Source organism: Triplophysa dalaica, chromosome 17 (genome assembly GCF_015846415.1).
Source record: "Triplophysa dalaica isolate WHDGS20190420 chromosome 17, ASM1584641v1, whole genome shotgun sequence".
NCBI classification, from domain to species: Eukaryota; Metazoa; Chordata; class Actinopteri; order Cypriniformes; family Nemacheilidae; genus Triplophysa; species Triplophysa dalaica.
The window spans coordinates 17,223,395-17,245,801 of NC_079558.1; the positions used below are offsets into that span (position 1 = coordinate 17,223,395).

Consider the following 22,407-nt stretch of genomic DNA (forward strand, 5'->3'; position numbering starts at 1 on the left):
TCTTGAAAATGTTGTTAATTATTTTATTTTATACACAAAATGATTTATTCATAAACAAAAATGGCTGAAATCCCCTTTATATTTTCAAATTTTCAGTGCCGAAGTTAACTCAATTGTCTCATCTCAGACTTGTATATAACAAAAAAAATTCACTTTTTGACTAATTACGATGATTTATTCAAAGACTTAAATTAATTTAACCTGATTGTATTCGGTATGTATGTAAATATGTAAGTTATGCATTATAATAAAAAAAAAAAACACATCTAGCTCCAATACATTTTTACATTTAAATTTTAATTTAGAAAATGTGCCTCATCATTTATGCAAACAATTATCTGAAGATTGAGAACATATATTATTTACTTGTTAAAGTGGGCACGGAAAGTATTCAGACCCCCTTAAATTTTTCACTCTTTGTTATATTGTAGTCAATTGCTAAAATCATTTAAGTTCATTTTTTTTTCATCATTAATGTACACACAGCACCCCATATTGACAGAAAAACACAGAATTGTTGACATTTTTGTAGATTTATTACAAAAGAAAAACTGAAATATCACATGGTCCTAAGTATTCAGACCCTTTGCTGTGACACTCATATATTTAACTCAGGTCCTGTCCATTTCTTCTTGTCATCCTTGAGATAGTTCTACTCCTTCATATGAGTCCAGCTGTACTTAATTATACTGATTGGACTTGATTAGGAAAGCCACACACCTGTCTATATAAGACCTTACAGCTCACAGTGCATGTCAGAGCAAATGAGAATCATGAGGTCAAAGGAACTGCCTGAAGAGCTCAGAGACAGAATTGTGGCAAGGTACAGATCTGGCCAAGGTTACAAAAAAAATCTGCTGAATTTAAGGTTCCTAAGTGTACAGCGGCCTCCGTAATCCTTAAATGGATGGCGTTTGGGACGACCAGAACCCTTCTTAGAGCTGGCCGTCCGGCCAAACTGAGCTATCGGGGGAGAAGAGCCTTGGGGAGAGAGGTAAAGAAGAACCCAAAGATCACTGTGGCTGAGCTCCAGAGATGCATTCGGGAGATGGGAGAAAGTTGTAGAAAGTCAACCTCCACCAGTCGGGGCTTTTAGGCAGAGTGGCCCGACGGAAGCCTCTCCTCAGTGCAAGACACACGAAATCCCGCATGGAGTTTGCTAAAAAACACACAAATAAGATTCTCTGCTCTGATGAGACCAAATTGAACTTTTTGGACTTAATTCTAAGTGGCATGTGTGGAGAAAACAAGGCACTTCTCATCACCTGTCCAATACAGTCCCAACATTGAAGCATGGTGGTGGCAGCATCATCCTGTGGGGGTGTTTTTCAGCTGCAGGGACAGGACGACTGGTTGCAATCGAGGGAAAGATGAATGCTGGATTAAAACCTCACTGTAAAAAATAAAAAGTTGAGTCAACTTAAAAAAATAAAGAAACCAGCTGCAAAGCATTTTTGAGTTCACTCAACTTCGGTGGTTGAAGTTGTGCCAAATCATTTTTGAAAGTTCAGTGAAGGTGGATAGGGGAGTTAAGTGAATTTTAAAAAACGAGTAGCAACAACTGCATGGGAATGAAGTTCAGTCAACTCAAAATAGCTTTGCAGCTGGTTGCCTTATTGTTTATCTTTTAATTTATCTTTGAATGATCTTGCATTCAAATTTATAAGCCATGCTGTAAATTGTGTAAACCATGCTGAAGAAGTAATACAAAAGACTATCCCATCATTACAGAAATTTTTTATTAACGAGTGGTCACACGGAGGACCCTTAAGTGGCATGCTTTTAAAGTGACATTACAGCACAACATCTTTTTTAAGTGCTGGAGTAACAAATTGCAAGAGCAACAGTTTTAAAGTGCTGTATCAATGAAGACTTCAGAATTCTACAAATTGCAATATGTTTGAGTAATCCAGTTCCACAACTGTAAAATGAGTATTTAAAATACATAACAGAAAACTGAAAATATTTCCCTTTTCGACATATGTTTTAACTTAGGAAAAATTAAGTGCTTGCCCTTCTCTGTATTCTTATCCGTGCTATTAAATCACAACTTATTTTAAAGTGCTAGAGTAACAAGGTGCACGAGGGACAGTCTTAAAAGGCTTCGTAATATGAACAAGATCTAGAATTCAAAACATTTGAACAAATGTGTTTGAGCAATCCAGTTATACAACTGTATGAATATTTAAGGTTCATTATATGAAAAGATTTTTGACCGATTTGTTTAACTTTTAAACATCGGCTGGAACAACAAGAAGAGCATGGTTCTTGCCGTACGCTTAAAGTACCCAGCTATTTAGACATTAAAAGTTTGTTTTTGAAGGACTGGACTCTTGCTGAGCACTGGGGGTCAAGACCAATAAACACCTTTTGAATCACTTCAAAGGTGTATTTAAGTTCTTTAGGATAGTTCATGTTCAAGGCATAAATCAAGCCAAAGAGAAGAGCCATAGCAGTGGGAAGGTCTTGCACATTATCCAGCACGATATGGTCCTCTAGAACCAGAGACAGGAACCTTAGATTTGGGTTTGAGTGGATGGTCGCAACGTCATCTTTAATGATGGTTAAGATCCCCATCTTCATCCCTTTTGTATGGTTTTCTTCTGGCTCTGTGTCCTGCAGAAAAAAGCAGCATAAAACAAGGTCAAAAAACATATTTATTTGAATTATGTAACTGCATTCAGACAGTAAGAGCAAAAAACACAAGGGTAAGCAAATCATTTCATTTGTTGTTAATATTATCTATACTTATTTTCTGGTGTGTTATTTGATATTAATATCACTTGCCTTTTGGTTTTTGCTACATTACTGATTCATCTTATGATTGAGTTTCATGCTGTATTTTTCTTCCACCGGTTGGAGATCAGATGGAATGTCTCCATCTCAATGGCAGTGTTATACAGAAGTAACTGACTATTATCAATCTTAAGAATAAACAATTTGTTTTATGTTTCAGATGAAATCAGAAATCCAAACACTGAACTACTTTATACCATCACTTAGTCTTCTATGTCATGGCAGTTTTTGATTCAAGACAAAGCTGTTACCCCCTGATAGGATCTGGAGATAGATTTGAAGTATAAATGTATGTGCTGATAAATCATCTTACCAGGCAAGTCTTCACGAAATGTTCAGGCTTTTCCCTCATAAACAAAGGTAGACCTTTGGGAGCTGTAGCCTTTCTGTGAGCAAGAACATCGGAGGTCTGCGAGACAAAGAAAGACAAATATGGAAAAAATTATACGCTTAAAACTGTGTTTAGGTTGATTCTAAAATACCCAAGTTACACACAAACAAATCATAAAAGGTTGTCCTTAATGACAGATTTAGGAACACACTCTAAATTACCTGATGATGAAGTTGGTCCAGGAGGGTCTTCAAATCATTTTCATGTGCTCCACCGCGTACCCTATACAACTTGATCAACCGTGGTGCATATTCATCCAGAGGAGAGAAAAATGCACTCTTCAGGTTTATTTGTGTGATTCTGTAAAACTCAGCACATATCTAAAAAAAAAACAATTAACAATAAGAATACAGTAAGTTTACAGTAAGTCCACTCATCTAACAAGGAAAACAAAAAAACAAATTAATCTTTAAAACTTACTTGATCTTCCAAAAACAATGCTGGCCATTGTTTTAGGATATCAGCTACAAGAGGTTCTTCTTCAACTATCTCCTGTCTTCTCAATGAGAATATCAATTCCATTTTTGAGTCAACAAATGCCATGTTGAGACGTTTCTTCTTTAATTCCTGACATTGGTTGTCAACTCACAACCTCTATAAGGACATTTGACTGTGTCCTTTCTCTTTAAATGGTTTCTTATGTGGTTTAAAAACTGAGATGGCTGACAAACATCTTTAAAATCACATAACTGGCATGTAAAATTGAAGTGCTCTGTCACTGCACCGGTCTGTTTGTGTTCTCTTGTCAAATGGGATTTTAATGCACCTATAGTATTGAAAGTGCAGATACAGTCAGTATACAGGCAAGGCTGCTGCCAGGATCGCCCTTGATAGTGGTGAAACCTGTAGTGTTTTAGGAGGACCTCTCTGCTACTGTGTGCAAATTTGCAAAGTTTACACTGCATTCCAAACCTAGGAAAAAAATATGTTACTTTAAAATAAATGTAACACTGCAGATTAAATGTTTAAACACACACACAAATATATACGAAATCTCCAAAGACAAAAATCAGTTTCAGTTTTTTTAACATTCATTTATATTTGTTTTGTATTTATACGTTTTTCAAAAGCAAGATGAATAAAAAAATAACGTTTTTACACCGTGTCTACACAGGACGCCACGCCACGTCCGGTGTTGTGCCGAAAAATGCACCCCTGCCAGATTAAGCACCCCCTTCAAACACACGCTGTCTGATTGGCTAATTCTAACCACTCCCCTCCCCACACCTAATCCTAACCCCTCCCCTAACACCTAATCCTAACCCTAACCATTGTGGGGATGAGGGGGTGCATAATCTGGCAGGGGTGCATTTTTCAGCATAACACCGGTGTGGACAACATTTAAAATTATAATGTGTTCTAATGTGTTCTATTGTTTCTTCTCGAGTCGCATCCGGTGAAGACACGGTGTTAGTAGTCACATAAAAAATTACAAAATTTTAATTGGATAATGCAGACTTGAGAATGAAGTACTTTAAAACACGCAAAATCATTTGGCTACTACACATAACCGTATGACTAACCTTACACGGTGAATTATATGTGGATTTAAGGCGTTGCGACGTTGTTAATTCCGCTGTTTTCCCTTTTAACTGGATCTTTTCATATAAACGGCCCGATATTGCGCAAACGAGCAACGTGAATTGTTTCCGTTTCCCTTTTATTTAACCTTTATTTAATTTCTCTCATATCCGACATAAATGACAACTTTTGTCAACTGGACTGTGCTGTGGTCGGAATAACGCGACGTCTAATAAAATCCTCACGTTTTCTATATTAGTTTGATGCCAAAGTGGAAAATAGATAACAAATAAATTTAAACTCGCACCACTCGTTTACTGGAACGAGAATACTACGTAAACAAAATAAAAGTAAGCATGAATGGACGATATTGGCATGTCTACAACACATAATCCACACATGTAACGTTACGTTTTATTGTGTTAAATACCAGCATATAACCGTATATTTTATGCACATATTATATGTTAGCAGCTGAACTATGCAGATCGCTAACTCGTTGTCTGAGCTCGTTTTAAAATATAACTACGTGCATCAGACCGAGTTTTGACTTTTAGACACATATTATTGCACTTTACAATCCATGTGCGCAGTTTAATTTCAATAATAAGCCTAAAAGAAATCTTACCTGAACTAGGCGAAATCCAGTCCTTTCGATGGCGTGGCTGTTAGAGGAAACCCCGCGCAAGATACCGCGAAGAGGTACCACGCATGCGCAGTAATAGGAAGTTTAACGGTCAAACCATGAAATCTAAATGTTACGTTTATTCAACTTATGCCCTTACATTCACTGAACAAAGAAGTAATAAACATGGAGATAACTCGTTTTTATGAGTAAACTCAACAATGTTCCCCAAAATTTGTCCACTTAATTTACATTTTTAAACTGAGTTTACAATTTGCAAGTTGGATTTTTTACAGTGCTTCTCCAGAGTGCTCCGGACCTCAGTATCCCCAAATCCAGGTGTGAAAAACTTGTTGCATCTTTCCCAAAAGGACTCATGGCTGTATTAAATCAAAAGGGTGCTTCTACTAAATACAGAGCAAAGGGTCTGAATACTTAGAACCATGTGATATTTCCGTTTTTCTTTTTTAATAAATTAGCAAAAATTTCAACAATTCTGTGTTTTTCTGTCAATATGGGGTGCTGTGTGTACATTGATGAGGAATAAATGAACTTGAATGATTTTAGCAAATGGCTGCAATAAAAAAAGAGTGAAACATTTAAGGGGTCTGAATACTTTCCGTACCCACTGTAGATGTCTCAGGCTTTCTGGAAAGCTTTGTAGGACTGGATGGTAGAAAGGGGTATATTTGGTGATGATTTCACTCTCACAAGTTATACAGTTTGGAATTACCAAAGGGTGCTCAGTTTTGAACAATCTGATTAATATTAATAGCGAAACACTTTATACACAAATGCAGATATTTTAAATCTCCTCGCCTGTTTTTTTGTATTTAGAAAGGATCTAAAATACTTCTCAGATGCCCTTGGTAACATGAAAAGTCAAAAGGCATTAAAATTATTGAAGCTCTTTTTGTATATGTTGTCATTATTTTATTTTTATATAATTTTCTTTTATGTTTTGCTTTGATTTTTTGTAATATTTCCTTTGTCTGGGAATAATATGGATACAGTGTTGAGCCTTCCGTACCAGATTACTTTCCTTTGTATAGTTATTGATACCATTTTGTTGTATACATTTTTTAACTCAAAAAAAAAAAAAAAAAAGAAACATCAAGCCAACTAATCCAATAAAGCAGCTTCATGGTCACAGTTTATGTACTACTTATTATTTTGGTATTTTCATGACGTTGGGCAGACCAACTCAAGTTGTGCCATTAATGCACTTACCTCTGAAACACCTGTTATAAATGACAATAAACAGCTAACGTTACAGCAACAAGACACTAGTGAGAGCCCACAGACAACACCACTACGGAAGGCCGTTTTAGCAAATATTTATTTAGACGTAACGTGTATAGACGCTATAACGCGTGGACGCTTTATTTGCGCCTAAAGATGTAATATCGTGTAAAGACGGCTTTGTTTTCTCCTATTGCGAGTCCCAAAATGGGAAAATTTGCATAAAATGTATTAAACATATAGTCGTAATGTCGTCATTTACGTAACCACGTGTCATTCATGCGTGACATTGCACGTGGTCCCATGTCATATGTCATTCCGTATAGGTAAGCACGATCTAAATACACATCATAGTGACATAGACAAGGAAGATGGCATTTCAAAATACAAGAGGAAGATGAATTATGGCTTTAAAACCGCAGACACATTCTTTAAACCTTTAAAGTACTAGCACACAAAAAAATACTGTCATTTACTCAAGTGTTTACTAAAGTAGCCTATATTAATGTATATAGTGATAGTAAGCAGTTGTAGGCTGTTTTATGGGAATTCTATTTTTATGTACATGTATTTTTTTTGTATGGCGTATTCTGTTGTATTAAATATTGTAAACTGACAAGCTGTGGTAAAACCTATAGCATCATTTACTTTGGTAATGTTCAAAAACACAATATCTAATAATTTCACTACAATTTATTGTAGCAAATGCTTAGCATACTAAACACTTTTTTTTATATGGAGGTGTAAAAGATTACAAATGACACCGATTCATGTGATTTTATTTATATTTTGGGACAAAATACATGTCTGCTGTTGTATCTGAGGTCCACAAGAGATCATCAAAACCACAGAACAAAATCTATGAATGGATCGAAGGATGTTGAGGCCAGTTTTATTATCATTTAGCTAATTTATAATTGAGTAATAATATTATATCTGCCATAATGTTTCAATGATAATGTTTCATTATGAAATTTTCAATCTTATGTTATGTATTGTACTATTATTCCCAAACTATTCATAAATGAGATTGAATCATTTCATCTTTAAACCGTGGGCTATATTGTTGTTTAACCTAATTTGGCACGGTGGCTTAGTGGTTAGCACGTTCGCCTCACACCTCCAGGGTTGGGAGTTCGATTCCCGCTTCTGACTTGTGTGTGTGGAGTTTGCATGTTCTCCCCGTGCCTCGGGGGTTTCCTCCGGGTACTCCGGTTTCCTCCCCTGGTCCAAAGACATGCATGGTAGGTTGATTGGCATCTCTGGAAAAATTGTCCGTAGGGTGTGAGTGCGTGAGTGAATGAGTGAGTGTGTGTGCCCTGCGATGGGTTGGCACTCCATCCAGGGTGTATCCTGATGCCCGATGACTCCTGAGATAGGCGCAGGCTCCCCGTGACCCGAGGTAGTTCGGATAAGCGGTAGAAAATGGAATGGAATGGAATGAAAAAAATCAAATTATGTAATTTTATACCTATTTCTAGTCAGACTTTAATCTGTGTGATACGTAAAGGTTCCTAAGTGTTAAAGAGTGAATAGCATATGATTTTTAAGGACCTACTTTGGTTTAAGGATTGTCCAACAACAAGTTTATGTACATAGAAGGTGTAAAAACACTATTATGTCGTAAAATTAGGTGTTATTCTAACCTTACTTCTACTTCTACGACTGACTCTCAAATGATTCGTTCCTCGATTCACCTGTCAAATCCCCTCCTATCCGCTAGCCTAGTTTCATGTGATTGGTCAGGTGGTGTAGTCTGCTGTGATTGGTCAAACGCGTTTGTAATGAGAAATGCAGGACAAGAGCGAGTTGTGTGTCAGCTGCGCGTTGCACGGATGTTATCGCATCTCTTTGGAGGAGATCGGAAGCATAAAAGGTCGAGCGACCAGAGAGAGGACCAGGCCTGGATTTTATGTTATGTTTGTGTTTTTACTTTCGTTTTATGGTTTGTTTATTTTTTATTAAAAGATGTTGAACGTTCGCCAATTCCCACCTACTTCTTCCCATTCCTTGAATTTGTTACAGCGTTCATCATGTGTCGCAAATGGAATGCCTACCATCATTGCTGGATTACGGTTTACAGGTTACATATTATATACAGTGTATAGATAGAGATGGTGGGGATTTCATCTTAGCATTTTGAGCCCGAGTCTGACGAAGTACATTTGAAGACCTCCCCACCCCCCGCGATGTGCAGACAGTATTCAACCTTGTGGTGGTGGGGAGAATGGGGGTGAATATCAGCGTCTGAAGGATGCTTAAGTATTTACATTCACTATATACTGCAGCTTCTTGTAACACTTCAGCCAGTGTTCCTCATGTGTTTTGCCTTGTTCATTGTTTTCGCCTGTCCCTCCTCATTGTTAATTAGTCCCGCACCTGATTCTGTTTTCCCTGAGTGGTTTCCCCTTGTATTTAAGCCCTGTATGTTCCTTAGTTCTTTGTCGAGTATTGTAATGTAAACCTGGTTGTATGGTCCCGTGTCTGTTGTCATTAAACCCCTTTTGCACTTGGATTTACGTTTGTCGTGCATCCCATTCCTCCTCCGTGTGTTACCCGTGTTACCCGTTTATGTATCCCTCCGAGGCTCCTGGTAAATCTAACCATAACTTAAAAATATAGATAATACTATGAATGTCTAACAATGAAGATAAAGCTCTCATGTGCTATTTATTTATTATTATATTTTTTCTAAATGTTTGCCGTCACACCATTTCAGAACACATTTTCAGTACAGTTCAGTAAAAATGTGAAAGTAAAAGTTAGTTACACTTTATGTTTTGTACAAAAACATTTAACAGCATATTTGTCAAATATCCACAAATTAAAGGAAATAAATTATCTAAAACATCATCTTCACTGAAATACGTTTTTGAATTCCTCTGCTAACCCATTTACAAGGCATAATGATTTCTGGTAATCAAACATTAGAATAAGTTTCTAGCAGAATATTTTATGTCAATCTACTACTTTCAAAGCAGGTGCTTTTGTGTTCTAACCTTCATTTTCATAAAAATGCAATTACTTTTATGACTACAGCTTGAAAGAACCTCTGACCTCTTTTCGTTAGATATATAACTACGCTTACATGATTTTTATAGAATTTGTAATAAAATGTAAGTATAGCCACTATAAAATAGTCTCATGTTAGTGAGGTTTGAATTAACAGTCTCCAGTTTATGTATCCCTCCGAGGCTCCTGGTATATCTAGCCGTGACATAAAAATAATACTGTAAATGTCTACTGATGACTGTTTGTCAAACATCAGAGTTAGCTTTTAGAAGAATATTGTGTATAAATCTGCCACTTTCATAGCAGGTACTACTGTGTTCTTACTTTCATTTTCAGAGAAATGCAATTACTTTATGATTATTGCTCTAAATAACTTTGACCTCTTTCAGTAGATCTATAACTACGTTGACAAAATTTTTATAAAATTTGCTTAAAACTGTCTTTGATAAATGCATCAACTTGACAGAATGTATTGATGTCATAAAGGTAAATGGCGAATTAAATTGTGCAAATCAAACACAAAAATGTATTTCTGTTTCGTAGCGAGTCATTATTTCATAAAAAAATAAAACATGTTTATGACACAAAGAGGGAGGGATTTTACCAAAAAATTTGCACATAAAAGGTTCAGAGAACATTTGTTGCTACAGAGTACTGGACAACAGCTGACTGTCAACAGAACGGTAAGACAATTCATGCTTTTCACTATTATATAAAAGTGATTCAACTACTGAAATTGTAGGAAAAACAGATGTGCTTCAAATGAACCCTTTTCTCAGTCTGTTGTGACAGCTTTCCTCAGTTATTAACATTGTAAATATATCAATACACTGCTGCTGGGGCAAATGTCCATTATAGGAGATGGTCCTCATAGATCACGAAGTCCAGGGAACAAGAGTGGGTCCAGATCCATCTCCTCCCACTTTGACGCAATTTGGCGAGTAAGTTGCAACCTGTGGGTGGAAATGTTGGCTTTTATTAATGTTAGTCTATATTTGATTAATAGTCGAGATAGATCCATAATTTAGTGTAGGCATTATCAGAGTTAAATATATGTTAACCTACATCTAATAAAACAAGTAATTAAGTAAAGTTTGTTTTCAGCAAGTTTGTTTTTTCGTCAAAAGAATAACTTACTTTAGTTACGATGTAATGCAGAAATGGTAGAGCAACAATGACATGTATGACACTCAGAATAAAGTGGGAGGAGACTGGATCTGTATCCGACCTTTAACCCTGGACCTTGTGTTCTGCAGTGAGGAGCTTCTGGTCTAGTTAGCTGATCATCATTCTGTGTATTTATACTTCTGTTTCTTCTGTTCATTGTCAGTCGTTGTGTTTTAGTATGATTTTGCGTATTTTCTCTGTTTTGATTACGCCTGATACGAAACATCTTCTCTCTGTTATTATATGTTATTTAATTGATCAAATGTATTATTTCCACAGAGCAAATACTTGCAAGGCTGAAGGTTTGGTTCCAAAGTTAATTGGGGAATATTGCAGGGATGCAGGAGACAGATCGTTTTATTTAAAGAAAATAATAAATGTCAAGTGTATTTTTCTTAATCTCTGTTAGGTGTCATCTTCATTAATCTTTTATTTATTAATCTTTTATATGTTTTTTTTCTTGCATGAGAATGATACGTATCTCGTTCTTCCAGGTATATTGATTTCTCCTTGGCACTAGAATAAAAACTTATTTGAACAACAATTTCGAGACCCTTCACACAAACAACTCCACTAGAAAGAAAAAAAGACAAACTTAAACAAGACTGAGAATGTACACCGTGCCTTCATCCACAGACAATGAAACTATCTCAGTTCCAACCAGTCTTAGAGATTCTCTCTCATGTCTTGATGTTGTGTGGGCTGACATGTTTGAGACTGAAGACATTGACCATGACAGAGTGAGACAGCAGCAGATTGATTTTCTTAGAGGAGCTCCACCAAAGTTTCTGACATTTTACACATCAGTGAATCAGCCAACAGTAGTACCACTAGTCGAAAGGGACGGTTTTAATGATTTAATACAGTTAGTTGAGACAAGAAAAAGAAAAGGCGCTCTTATCAGTGATGCTCCTTTACGATACCAGTCTGGCAGTGGAGGGTCAACTCTTGCCATGCAGGTGCTTTGGCATTTCCGGAAAGATCTCAGATGTGCCAAAGCGATCGATTCAGATCTAAAAACTAAGCTGTCAGACCTGTCAAAACAAGTGCTGGACCTTTTTCTACTGTCTAATGAAGAACATGCAAAACAAGATCGGAGAACTGTGCTGCTGTTACTGGACACCAGGGAAAAGATGGACAATTATGTGGCAATGAAGAATGTTCTCTGTAATAAACTGATTGAAGAAATTCATAAGAGGGGCATCAACACAGACACTCCAGTTGTGATCATTTTGAACTGCATCCCAACAGACTTCACACTAACCGACACAATAATAATTCCCCCAAATCTCTCTGAAGAGACAACAGAACAATTCAAGGAAAAAGTTCTGCAACAGATCCTACTACAGTGGAAAAGCCAAAGGAAAGTTACATCCATTAATCTGCACCACAAAAACAGCAGCGGATCAACACTGGCCCATGAGGTGATGTCAGACTTGAGTGAGGAGTTCACATTTAAAACCACGAGAGAATCATTTAATACAAGTGAGACACATAAAGAAATTGTTCTTCTCCTGTTGGATAACAAAGATGACAAGCCACTACGCATCTTATTAAAGAATCTGCAATTCAAGCTTCAGCGTGCTGATCACCCAGCATTCATCATTATCAATTCTGTAAGCAAGAGCACCGTTCGACTACCAGATGATGTGAAACTTAAAATGGAGCTTTTACCAGATGAGAAGAAGAGGTTTGCTCAGAAGTCACTGGAGGTGAAAAGGGAATACAAGAAAATGTCACAGAAGTTGCATTCCTTTAACATAATGCAGAGAGGTTTCCAGAGAGAGGATGCAGAGAAAGTGATCACAGATGAAATAACGAATCATATTGAAAACGACTCAAAGTCAAGCGGAACACGACTGTTTAGATTTTTGGCTTTGATAAATTCATATGTTCCAGGTTCACACTTGTCAAAGCTTTTGTGCAAGAGATTCATTGACCAATCAGAATGGCCCACTGATGAGGGAAAACCTTCACTGGAAATGATACTGAAGCCTTTCGAGGATCTTATTGTTATTTTCTCAGATGGAGAACAGAAAGCCGACTGCATACGTCTGGCACATCCAATGATAGCTGATGCCTGTCTCAAACTGTTCACTGATCACAATGTGAAGAAATCTGACATTGCTCTTGACTTCTTGAACAGCATGGTAAAATCTAATGAGATCGGTTATGAACAACTTTGCATGAGCATGTTAGTCACAAGGCCTGAGGGTCTGACGGGAAAGGAAATGTTTTCCAAACTGATTCTTGACATCTTGGATGAAGGGGATAATAATACTAAGCAGTGCATTGATTTGCTGAAGTCGGCTTCATTTCTCTTCTCAACAGACCCATTTTATCCTCAAACACTTGCACGTTTGTATTACATTAAGGTAAAGGAGAGGAACAAATATGAAAAGGCAGAACAATGGGCAGTAAAGGCTATTAACAGAGATCAAGAAAAATCTCATGTAAAGGACACATTGGGGCAAGTTCACAAAAGCCACCTGAGTAATTTTAAGAAAACACCAAAAGAAGTGTGTTTGGACATTGCAAAGTCTGCCATTGATGCATTTCGCGATGAAGCAAAAGCGGCGGAAATTGAGTCCGAAAAGGACACCAGTTTCAATAATAGGGGCCTGCTTGGTTTTCTCCAGGTTTGCAATGTAATTTTTGAAATGAATAAAAAAAAAGATCTTGAACAAGAATACATCAGTGGTCTCAGAGGTGATATTGAATCCAGATATGATTTCTTTGAATGGTATCTGGTTTACTCAAGACCAAGCAGCAAACAAGAGGAACCAGCCTTCTTAAGTAAAGATGTTGAAAAGTGCTACAATAACTATTTTAAACAGCGTGAGCAGACTTGTAAAATGACCCTAAATGAGAAAAGAATGAAGTCTTTTGCAGGACTTCTTCATTTCTTACAATCTGACATCAATGTCCTTGAACAAAATTGGAATGTAATCGCAAATCCACAGTCCAATAATGAAACCAAAATGGTTCATTACACTCTTGCCAACATCATCTTGAGTCAGTTTGATAAGCCATGTGAAAATCTTCAGGATCTTCAGGACAGGTTACAGGGGCTTTGGAAAACAGAAGAAAAACACAGAAGCCCAGAGTTTTATCTCTTGATTCTTTTGCTCGTTTGGCCTGATGAAGCACAGCCAGTAAACCAAGACTCTCCAAACCTTGAAAACTGTGTCCAATATATGAGTCAATCATATGAGAGACTGTATCAGAAATACCTGCGCAGTCGCTTCCTGGTGCCTCTGTTCTTCTTAGGGAAAGGAAGTGGTTTGCAAAGACTGGTCCACAAAAAACTGAGTAAAACTGATCTGGAGCTCCTCACTAATGGAAATGAAAATGTAGAAGTCAGTTGTCTTCAGCGTATAAATGGGGAGGTGAAAAAACGTGAAGTGTTTGCTGTTAGAGATGGGCAACAGATTCAAGTCAGCCCTTACAAACCGGCTATTGTGTACAGAGAAGGCGAGGTGTCTTTCTATCTTGGCTTCACAATTAAAGGTCCTGTGGCTTACAACATCAGATATGATGAGAACAGTAAGTAAAGGACAAATAAACACTTTATCATATTCATTATAAATCTGTAAGCAGTACCCTGTTAAACATTTTATTACCTTTTCTCTCCAGATTAAATCTGATGTTGACAGCACTATAGAATGAATCAATGAACTTCAATGTCCTCAAATGTCAGATCCAGGATGACATCTTAAACATCTTCTTAATACTTTTGTTTCTAAGTTGTGAGGAAAGAAAGTGGACGGGATGAGACAAGTTATAGTAGAGGTACATGGTCCAACTTTCTTGGATTGATTTTAGTTTATGTTTTACCACATTGGTTCTCTTAACTCATAACATCTATTGGCCAGAATTACCTTCTGTGTTTCATGTTAGTCCACTACATATCCTATAAAAAAGCGTACAGATTATGGACACTTATACCATTTATAATGGATTAAAAAGCATGCACAATATAATAGATTTTTAGGTCATATACGAATACTGTAAAAATGATGCTTTACATCCAACAGTTTGCTATGGTGTTTGGTATTAGCATAAAAAAAAAAACTGATATTCATATACAAATCTTTAAAAGTTCTTAGATTAAAACTACATTTTGTGTCAATTGCTTATATGTATTTTATAAAGATGTCATATTTTTTTAATCAGGAAATTGTGTGCCTTCTTTACCAAGCTTTATATGCCATTCCTCATATTACAGAAATAATTTGTCTTTACATGTAATAATCCAAGATCTTTTAATTCAATATTACATTATCTCTCCATATCCTAATCATATTTGAGTTTATTCAATGACTATACTAATTTGCAATGGAAAGAAACTTTTCATTCAACACAGGCAAATTATGCTGATATGGGAAATATGCAAATGAACTTTGTAGTATACATTCTAATAAATAATTGTGTAATTAACATGTGTGCTTGTTTGTTTTGTCTATATGTTGTTTCATCTTTAGTTGAACTCTTTGAGTAAACAGTATATGAATCTGATTTACTATCATCACAGTCACCAGGTGTCCACTCTCAAATCCACTAGAGGACACTCCTCTCATCACATGGACTGTCATTGCACACTACATTTCCCATAACCCATTTCCTGGACTCATAATACACTGATCACCCTCACCTGTTTTTAGTTTACCTTGTCATTTCAGTCTATATAAGCCTGGTGCGTTCTCTCTTTCAAGGGCGAAGTCTTGTTTTTGTGTCAACTGCATTTCTGAGCATTCGTTCATTGTTTTGGATTACACCGTGTTTTTGGACCTTGGATTGCACAGCTGTCTTTTGTGAATCTTTGCTGCCTTCCGAGACCATTGCCTGTGACCCCTTTTCTGATTGTACAGCCCTGAACTTATTGCCTGTTTGTACCTGATCTCCTTTAATAAAGCTGCATTTAGATCTGCAACCCTTGGGTCTCGGAGCAGTTCGTGACAACTATAGGCTCTGCATAGATAAAAGCATGGGCATGAGTGAAATACAGCATTTTGATTGGTAAATTGATTTATAATGGTTCCTATTGTAATTGTTAGGATTTTTATTCTTTAACCATGACAGAACCTCTTGTTTTATGTGGAGAGGGCCACATGTTTTATGTTTATTTTGGCCCTTTTGGCTTTCAATACAATCTCTCTGGTCTCGTCTCTGTTCCTGCCCTTTCATTTCTTCATTATCGATTGTTAGTTATTTATATAGTACAGTGATTTTTATTATCAGTAACAAAGGCATTACCTGATGACATTTTACTCTGCGGGGTTGTGTAATGTCATAATTTTACCTGTTGCACACCTGATTGCATCGCTGCCGGCGGCTAGTTTGTATCCTCTGACACTTGCTTCACCTCACATTTGTTCCTGGTCTAAATATTAGTGTATTTTACTATAGTTACCTATCATTGTCGTTGCCGAATTATTTATAACTTTATTTTCTAAATCTATATTAATTGAAGCGTAACACCGCTAGCATATTAGCGTGTTAGCTTGCCTTCTGTTTACAGTGTGGAATATCATCTCCCCCTATTTGTCTTGTGTGCTAACTGTTTCTCTTTTTAAGCGTATATACTAAGACTCATCAAGCAACCTTGGTAAGTTAGGATTGCACTTCATACCCGGTGAGTTATGGCTTCTATTCCTATTGTTGTTACTTGCACCTCATGTCATATGTTTAGTTTAGCCTTCTCTGTCAGCGGCGAGGGTTTTACATGTGATAAATGCAGGGAAGTAGTTAGGCTGACGGAGAAGATTTTAGAATTAGAGTCTCGCATCCAATCCTTATTTGAGGATAGTAAGAGTGTTAGGACTGTAGAAAACACTTCGGATGCGAGCAATGTTAGCGCACACAGCTCGGTTCCGGTTGAAAATCCCCTGCAGCTGGGAAACTTTGTGACGGTGAGACGGCATAGTCGCAGGACAAAACATCACTCAACCGTTCCGATTAAAGTCTCTAACAGGTTTGCCCCGCTCAGTGACGCACCGACTGAGAAACCTGCTGAAAGTGCCCTAGTGATCGGTGATTCTATTGTCCGGAACGTTAACATAGAGGCACCAGCCACCATAGTCAAATGTTTACCGGGAGCCAGAGCGCCTGACATCAAGTCAAATTTAAATGTGCTGGCTAAGGCTAATCGTAAATACAGTAAGATTGTTATTCATGTCGGCACAAATGACGTTAGACTCCGTCAATCGGAGATCACTAAAGATAATATTAAAGAGGTGTGTGAGCTCGCAAAAACGATGTCAGACACTGTAAAATTCTCTGGCCCCCTTACTGCTTACCGTGGTGATGAGATTTATAGCAGATTATCATCATTAAATGGCTGGCTGTCTGAGTGGTGCCTGCAGAATAACATAGATTTTATAAATAACTGGAAGAGTTTTGAGGGCAGACCTGACCTGTTGAAACGAGATGGTCTCCATCCCTCCTGGGATGGGGTTTCCCTCCTCTCTAGAAATTTGGCACACAGTCTTAATAATGCTAAAATCTGACTACCTAGGGCCCAGGTCAGGAAGGAGACAGAATGGCTTAACCAACTGTCTGCTTGCCGTCTCGCGTTACAGAATACACAAAATATACAACATGTAATAATCCCTTCTTACAAACAACATAAAATAGAGACTGTGTCTGTCCCCCGGATTAGCAAACATAAGATATTGCGTAAACCTCTTGAAAGTAATTTAATAAACGTTAAACAAATCAAACATGAACAAAATACAGATAATCAGCTGTTACGACTCGGATTGCTTAATATTAGATCTCTCCCAAATAAAGCACTTTTTGTTAACGATTTGATAACCGATCATAAAATAGACATGCTTTGTTTGACAGAAACATGGCTAAAGCCAGATGATTTTATTACTCTAAATGAATCCGTTCCCCATGATTATTACTATAAACACGAGCCTCGTCTAAAAGGTAGAGGGGGAGGTGTCGCTGCACTTTACAAGAATTCTTTTATTACCTCTCAGAAGTCTAATTTTAAATACAATTCTTTTGAAGTCATGGTACTTCACGTATCGACACCTAATACTAAGGACAAAACATTTTTAAAATTTATTCTAGCTATTGTATATAGGCCTCCAGGGCACCACACAGATTTTATTAAAGATTTTGGTGGGTTCTTATCAGAACTAGTACTGGCCGCAGATAGAGTCCTTGTCGTCGGTGACTTTAATATCCATGTAGACAATGATACAGATGCCTTGGGACTGGCTTTCAAAGACACTCTTAACTCCATGGGCGTTAGTCAACATGTGTCAGGACCCACTCACCTTCGTAATCATACTTTAGATTTAATACTTTCTTATGGTATAAATGTGGACGATGTTAAAATCGTTCAGCAGAGTGAAGACATTTCGGATCATCATCTGATATTATGTTTGCTTCAATGGCCTACGGCTGCAAATCAAACTCCTTGTTACAAATATGGTAGAACGATCACTTCAACTACCAAAGATGCGTTTCTCGATAATCTGCCTGAATTGTCTAAAATATCTAGCATGAGTAATAACGTTGACGATTTTGACACTACTATTGAAAATTTTAACTCTACTTTCTCGGAAATATTAGACATAGTTGCTCCTCTGCGTTTAAAGAAAATTAAAAATAGCAGCCCAACACCGTGGTATAATGAACACACTCAGACTCTAAAAAAGGCATCCCGTAAAATGGAGCGCAACTTTAAGAAAACGAATTTAGAGGTATTTCGTATAGCATGGAAGGATAGTACTCGAAATTACAGGAATGCATTAAAAACGTCTAGATCCGCCTACTTTTCAACACTAATAGAGGAAAACCATCACAACCCTAGGTTCTTATTTAACACCGTGGCTAAATTAACAAAAAATAAGTTGTCATCGACGTCAGATTCTGATTATCAGCATAACAGTGATGAATTTATGAACTACTTCACGAGTAAAATCCAAGATATAAGAGAAAAAATTATAACAATGCAACCTGTAGTGAAATCCGCTGAACAAACTAACTACAGCACCCCTAAGGAGAAATTGCAATTATTTTCTACAGTAGATCACGATGAACTCTCTAAAATCATTAGATCATCCAAATCAACAACATGCGTGCTAGACCCTATACCTACAAAACTACTGAAAGAAATGCTCCCAGAAATTATAGATCCTCTTCTTAGTATTATTTACTCATCTCTGACATTAGGACATGTGCCTAAAGCATTTAAGGTGGCTGTTATAAGGCCTCTTTTAAAAAAAACCAAACTCGACCCTAAAGAACTAGGGAATTACAGGCCTATATCGAATTTACCTTTTATATCTAAAGTTCTGGAAAAAGTAGTTTCAACTCAATTATGCTCCTTCCTCCAAAGGAATGACATTAATGATGAATTCCAGTCTGGATTTCGAGCATGTCACAGTACAGAGACTGCTTTGATCAGAGTTACAAATGATCTGCTTTTAGCGTCTGACCGTGGCTGTATTTCGTTATTGGTGCTGCTAGACCTCAGTGCTGCATTTGACACCATTGACCACAGCATACTTCTACATAGACTCGAAAATTACGTTGGCATTAACGGAATAGCATTGAAATGGTTTAAGTCTTATTTATCCGACCGTTTTCAATTTGTAGCAATAAACAATGAGGTGTCCCGCAAATCACAAGTCCAGTACGGTGTACCACAGGGCTCAGTCTTGGGACCCCTGCTCTTCGCATTATACATGCTACCTCTAGGAGATATAATAAAGCGACACGGAATTAGCTTGCACTGTTATGCTGATGATACTCAACTTTATATTTCCTCGATGCCTCATGAAACCCAGCAGTTTCATCGAATAAAGGATTGCATAGTTGACTTAAAAATGTGGATGAGTAACAATTTTTTACTACTAAACTCGGACAAAACAGAAGTGTTACTTACTGGACCGAAAACTGCTATGCGTAACAACCAAGAATACTGCTTAACGATTGACGGATGCTCCATAAAATCCTCATCATCAGCTAAGAATCTTGGCGTTGTATTCGACAGTACTCTCTCATTTGAAAGCCATGTCGCAAACACCTGTAAAATTGCATTTTTCCATCTTAAGAATATATCTAAATTACGTCATATACTGTCACTTTCAGATGCAGAGAAATTAATTCATGCATTCATGACATCAAGACTAGATTACTGTAATGCACTTCTAGGTGGTTGCCCTGCGGGCCGATTACAAAAACTGCAACTGGTTCAAAACGCGGCAGCTCGAGTTCTTACACGTACAAAAAAGTATGAGCATATAACCCCGGTTCTGTCAACCTTGCACTGGTTACCTATAAAGCATCGCATTAACTTTAAGATCTTGCTTATTACCTATAAAGCCCTACATGGTCTAGCGCCGCAGTATTTGAATGAACTTCTATTGTATTACAGACCTCCACGTACATTACGCTCTAAGGGGTCCTGTCAGTTGGTAATACCTAGAATTTCAAAATCAAGTGCAGGTGGTAGATCGTTTTCTTATCTAGCGCCTAAACTTTGGAATATTCTTCCCTGCACGGTCCGGGAGGCAGACACACTCTGTCAGTTTAAATCTAGACTAAAGACTCATCTTTTTAATCTTGCATACACTACACCTCCATAATATTAATCCTCAGAGGATTTAGGCTGCATTATCTAGATCAACCGGAACCAGGAACACATCCAACAACAAATGTTGCACTTGTTGCATCAAAGAGTGCAGAACAGTACTCTACTCTCAGCCAGTCTTGTCTCTTTGTTCCAAGGTTACCGCAGGATGCAGTTCATGCCCAGACCTGATGGCAGAGCTGAGAATGGAAAGCGGTGACCTGACAAGTGCTAAGAGGATAGAGCTGGATAAAGGACGCGACAACTTTGTTTTTCCTACAACATTTCAAATGCTATTAGATTGTTAATGATAATCTTTAATCCTTAATTTTTATATTTTTACTAAGCCTTGTTGTGCAAGCACTGTTGAGCTTGTGCAGAGGCAGCAGCTTTTGCCAGAGGGGAACTGGAATCCCCTGGTTGGGCCTGGGTTCCCCTGAGGTTTTTTTTCTCGATGGGAGTTTTGGGTTCCTCACCACCGTTTGCATATTGTTTTGCACTATCTGCCTGGCCGGGGGGGCTGCTTTAGAATTCATACTTGTATTAAATGTGTCTCATGTACAGCTGCTTTGTAACAATGAAAATTGTAAAAAGCGCTATATAAATAAAGTTGAGTTGAGTTGAGTTGAGTATATTTTCTGTAATCTGAGACATATTTCATGTATATCAAGCAAAGATTTTGGGTAGTGTTCACACAAATTTACACTGAATATAAAACACCAAGAGAATCTTTGAACCCCGTTATTCCCTGTCCCTGCCCTAGCACTATATAAGGGACAGCATTAACCTCCTCTCTGCATTCTCTCTTCTTGTCCTCGGGAAGACGATGAATTTTAGAGGTTCATTATCAGATACCTTCACTTCTTTCAGTTACTTTCTTCTGTACGTTTCTTCACTTTGAGTGAAGTTGGAGATGAATTTTAGTAAATGCACAAACTTCTTTTTGGGCGACACACCCCCTGACTTCAAACCACCAGCAGGCGTGTTAGTCAAGCACATCTGCCGGTGTCTTCCCGAGGACAAGGTTGAGCAAATTTATCTGTTTGCAACTTTATACAGCACATCCTGGAAGATTCCCATCTTCTCTGTGTATGTGTTTGGCAGCCCAAATATTGGGAGATGTGACATTAGATGTGCTGATCCATTTTACGGAAATAAGATTAAAGGTGAAGTTTGTAGTTTTTGTACATTCTGTGCTCTAGCTCATGTCTGAACTTCTAGAAAAATGTAATATTACTTCAAAAGTTGATGTCTATTTTGAAAAATTCCGTTTCTTCGTTTTCCTTTAGCTGGATGGATATCCTGAGCCATGCATGCGGCCTAAAGGTTCTGGTAAAAAATATTGGTATAAATCGAGCTGTTAGTAAAAATTATAACAACACAAGTAAAGGTCACCTCTCTCCAGTACTTCACACCAACAATCATCTGTCAATGCTGGCCACATCCACACTGACCAACGCTGCTCCGCAGAATTCAACTTTCAATCAGAATGTTTGGCTGAAACATGAGAAAGCCGTGATTAAAGACCTTGAATCCTGTGAAGTGGATTATTTGTTGACTGGGGTACTTCCTGACGTCAAAATAACGTCACTGTATCAAAGTATTACTGGAGAGCCACCTGCTGACTAAAGAACAGTCAGTACATATGGCAGGGCTAGGACCAGACAACAATGACCGTGTGAAGGAATTAACAATTAATTAACATATGTTTCAACCAAAAAAATAAACCCAAGCATACCAACCCAGCCTAAAAACCCACCTATACATGCAACTAAAAAAACTGTCACAAATCAACCTTTATCGCAGCTTGTATAGCAGAAAACACGATGTTCCTCGTCCAATTTTCGTGTGTATCTAATCTCCTATTTTTCTTATTTATACGGTATATATTTACAAACTCAGAATTTTTTTTTGTTTCTCGAATCCTTCGTTTTCTCTCTCAATCACGGAACTACATATGTGCAAAGAGAATAAAACACTTTCTATTGTACTGTGAATGTTGTGATTCTGCAGAGTTTTTTCTTTATGTAAACAAAATAGACATAAGTACAACTGTGA

General features: G+C 37.4%; 1 protein-coding gene and 1 pseudogene across 1 annotated transcript; one reads left to right on the forward strand and one right to left on the reverse strand.

Moving 5' to 3' along the window:
- Positions 1-1,534: 1,534 nt before the first annotated feature.
- On the reverse strand, positions 1,535-5,405 carry LOC130438636 (uncharacterized). Its single transcript, XM_056770636.1, has 5 exons — positions 5,337-5,405; positions 3,608-4,099; positions 3,349-3,507; positions 3,110-3,205; positions 1,535-2,616 (listed from the first exon to the last, which is right to left on the reverse strand). The coding sequence occupies exons 2-5, from the start codon at positions 3,728-3,730 to the stop codon at positions 2,293-2,295; spliced, it is 702 nt and encodes a 233-aa protein (XP_056626614.1). The 5' UTR covers positions 3,731-4,099; positions 5,337-5,405; the 3' UTR covers positions 1,535-2,292.
- A 15,857-nt stretch (positions 5,406-21,262) lies between these two features.
- Positions 21,263-22,051, forward strand: LOC130439446 (endonuclease domain-containing 1 protein-like; annotated as a pseudogene).
- The last annotated feature ends 356 nt before the right edge of the window (positions 22,052-22,407 follow it).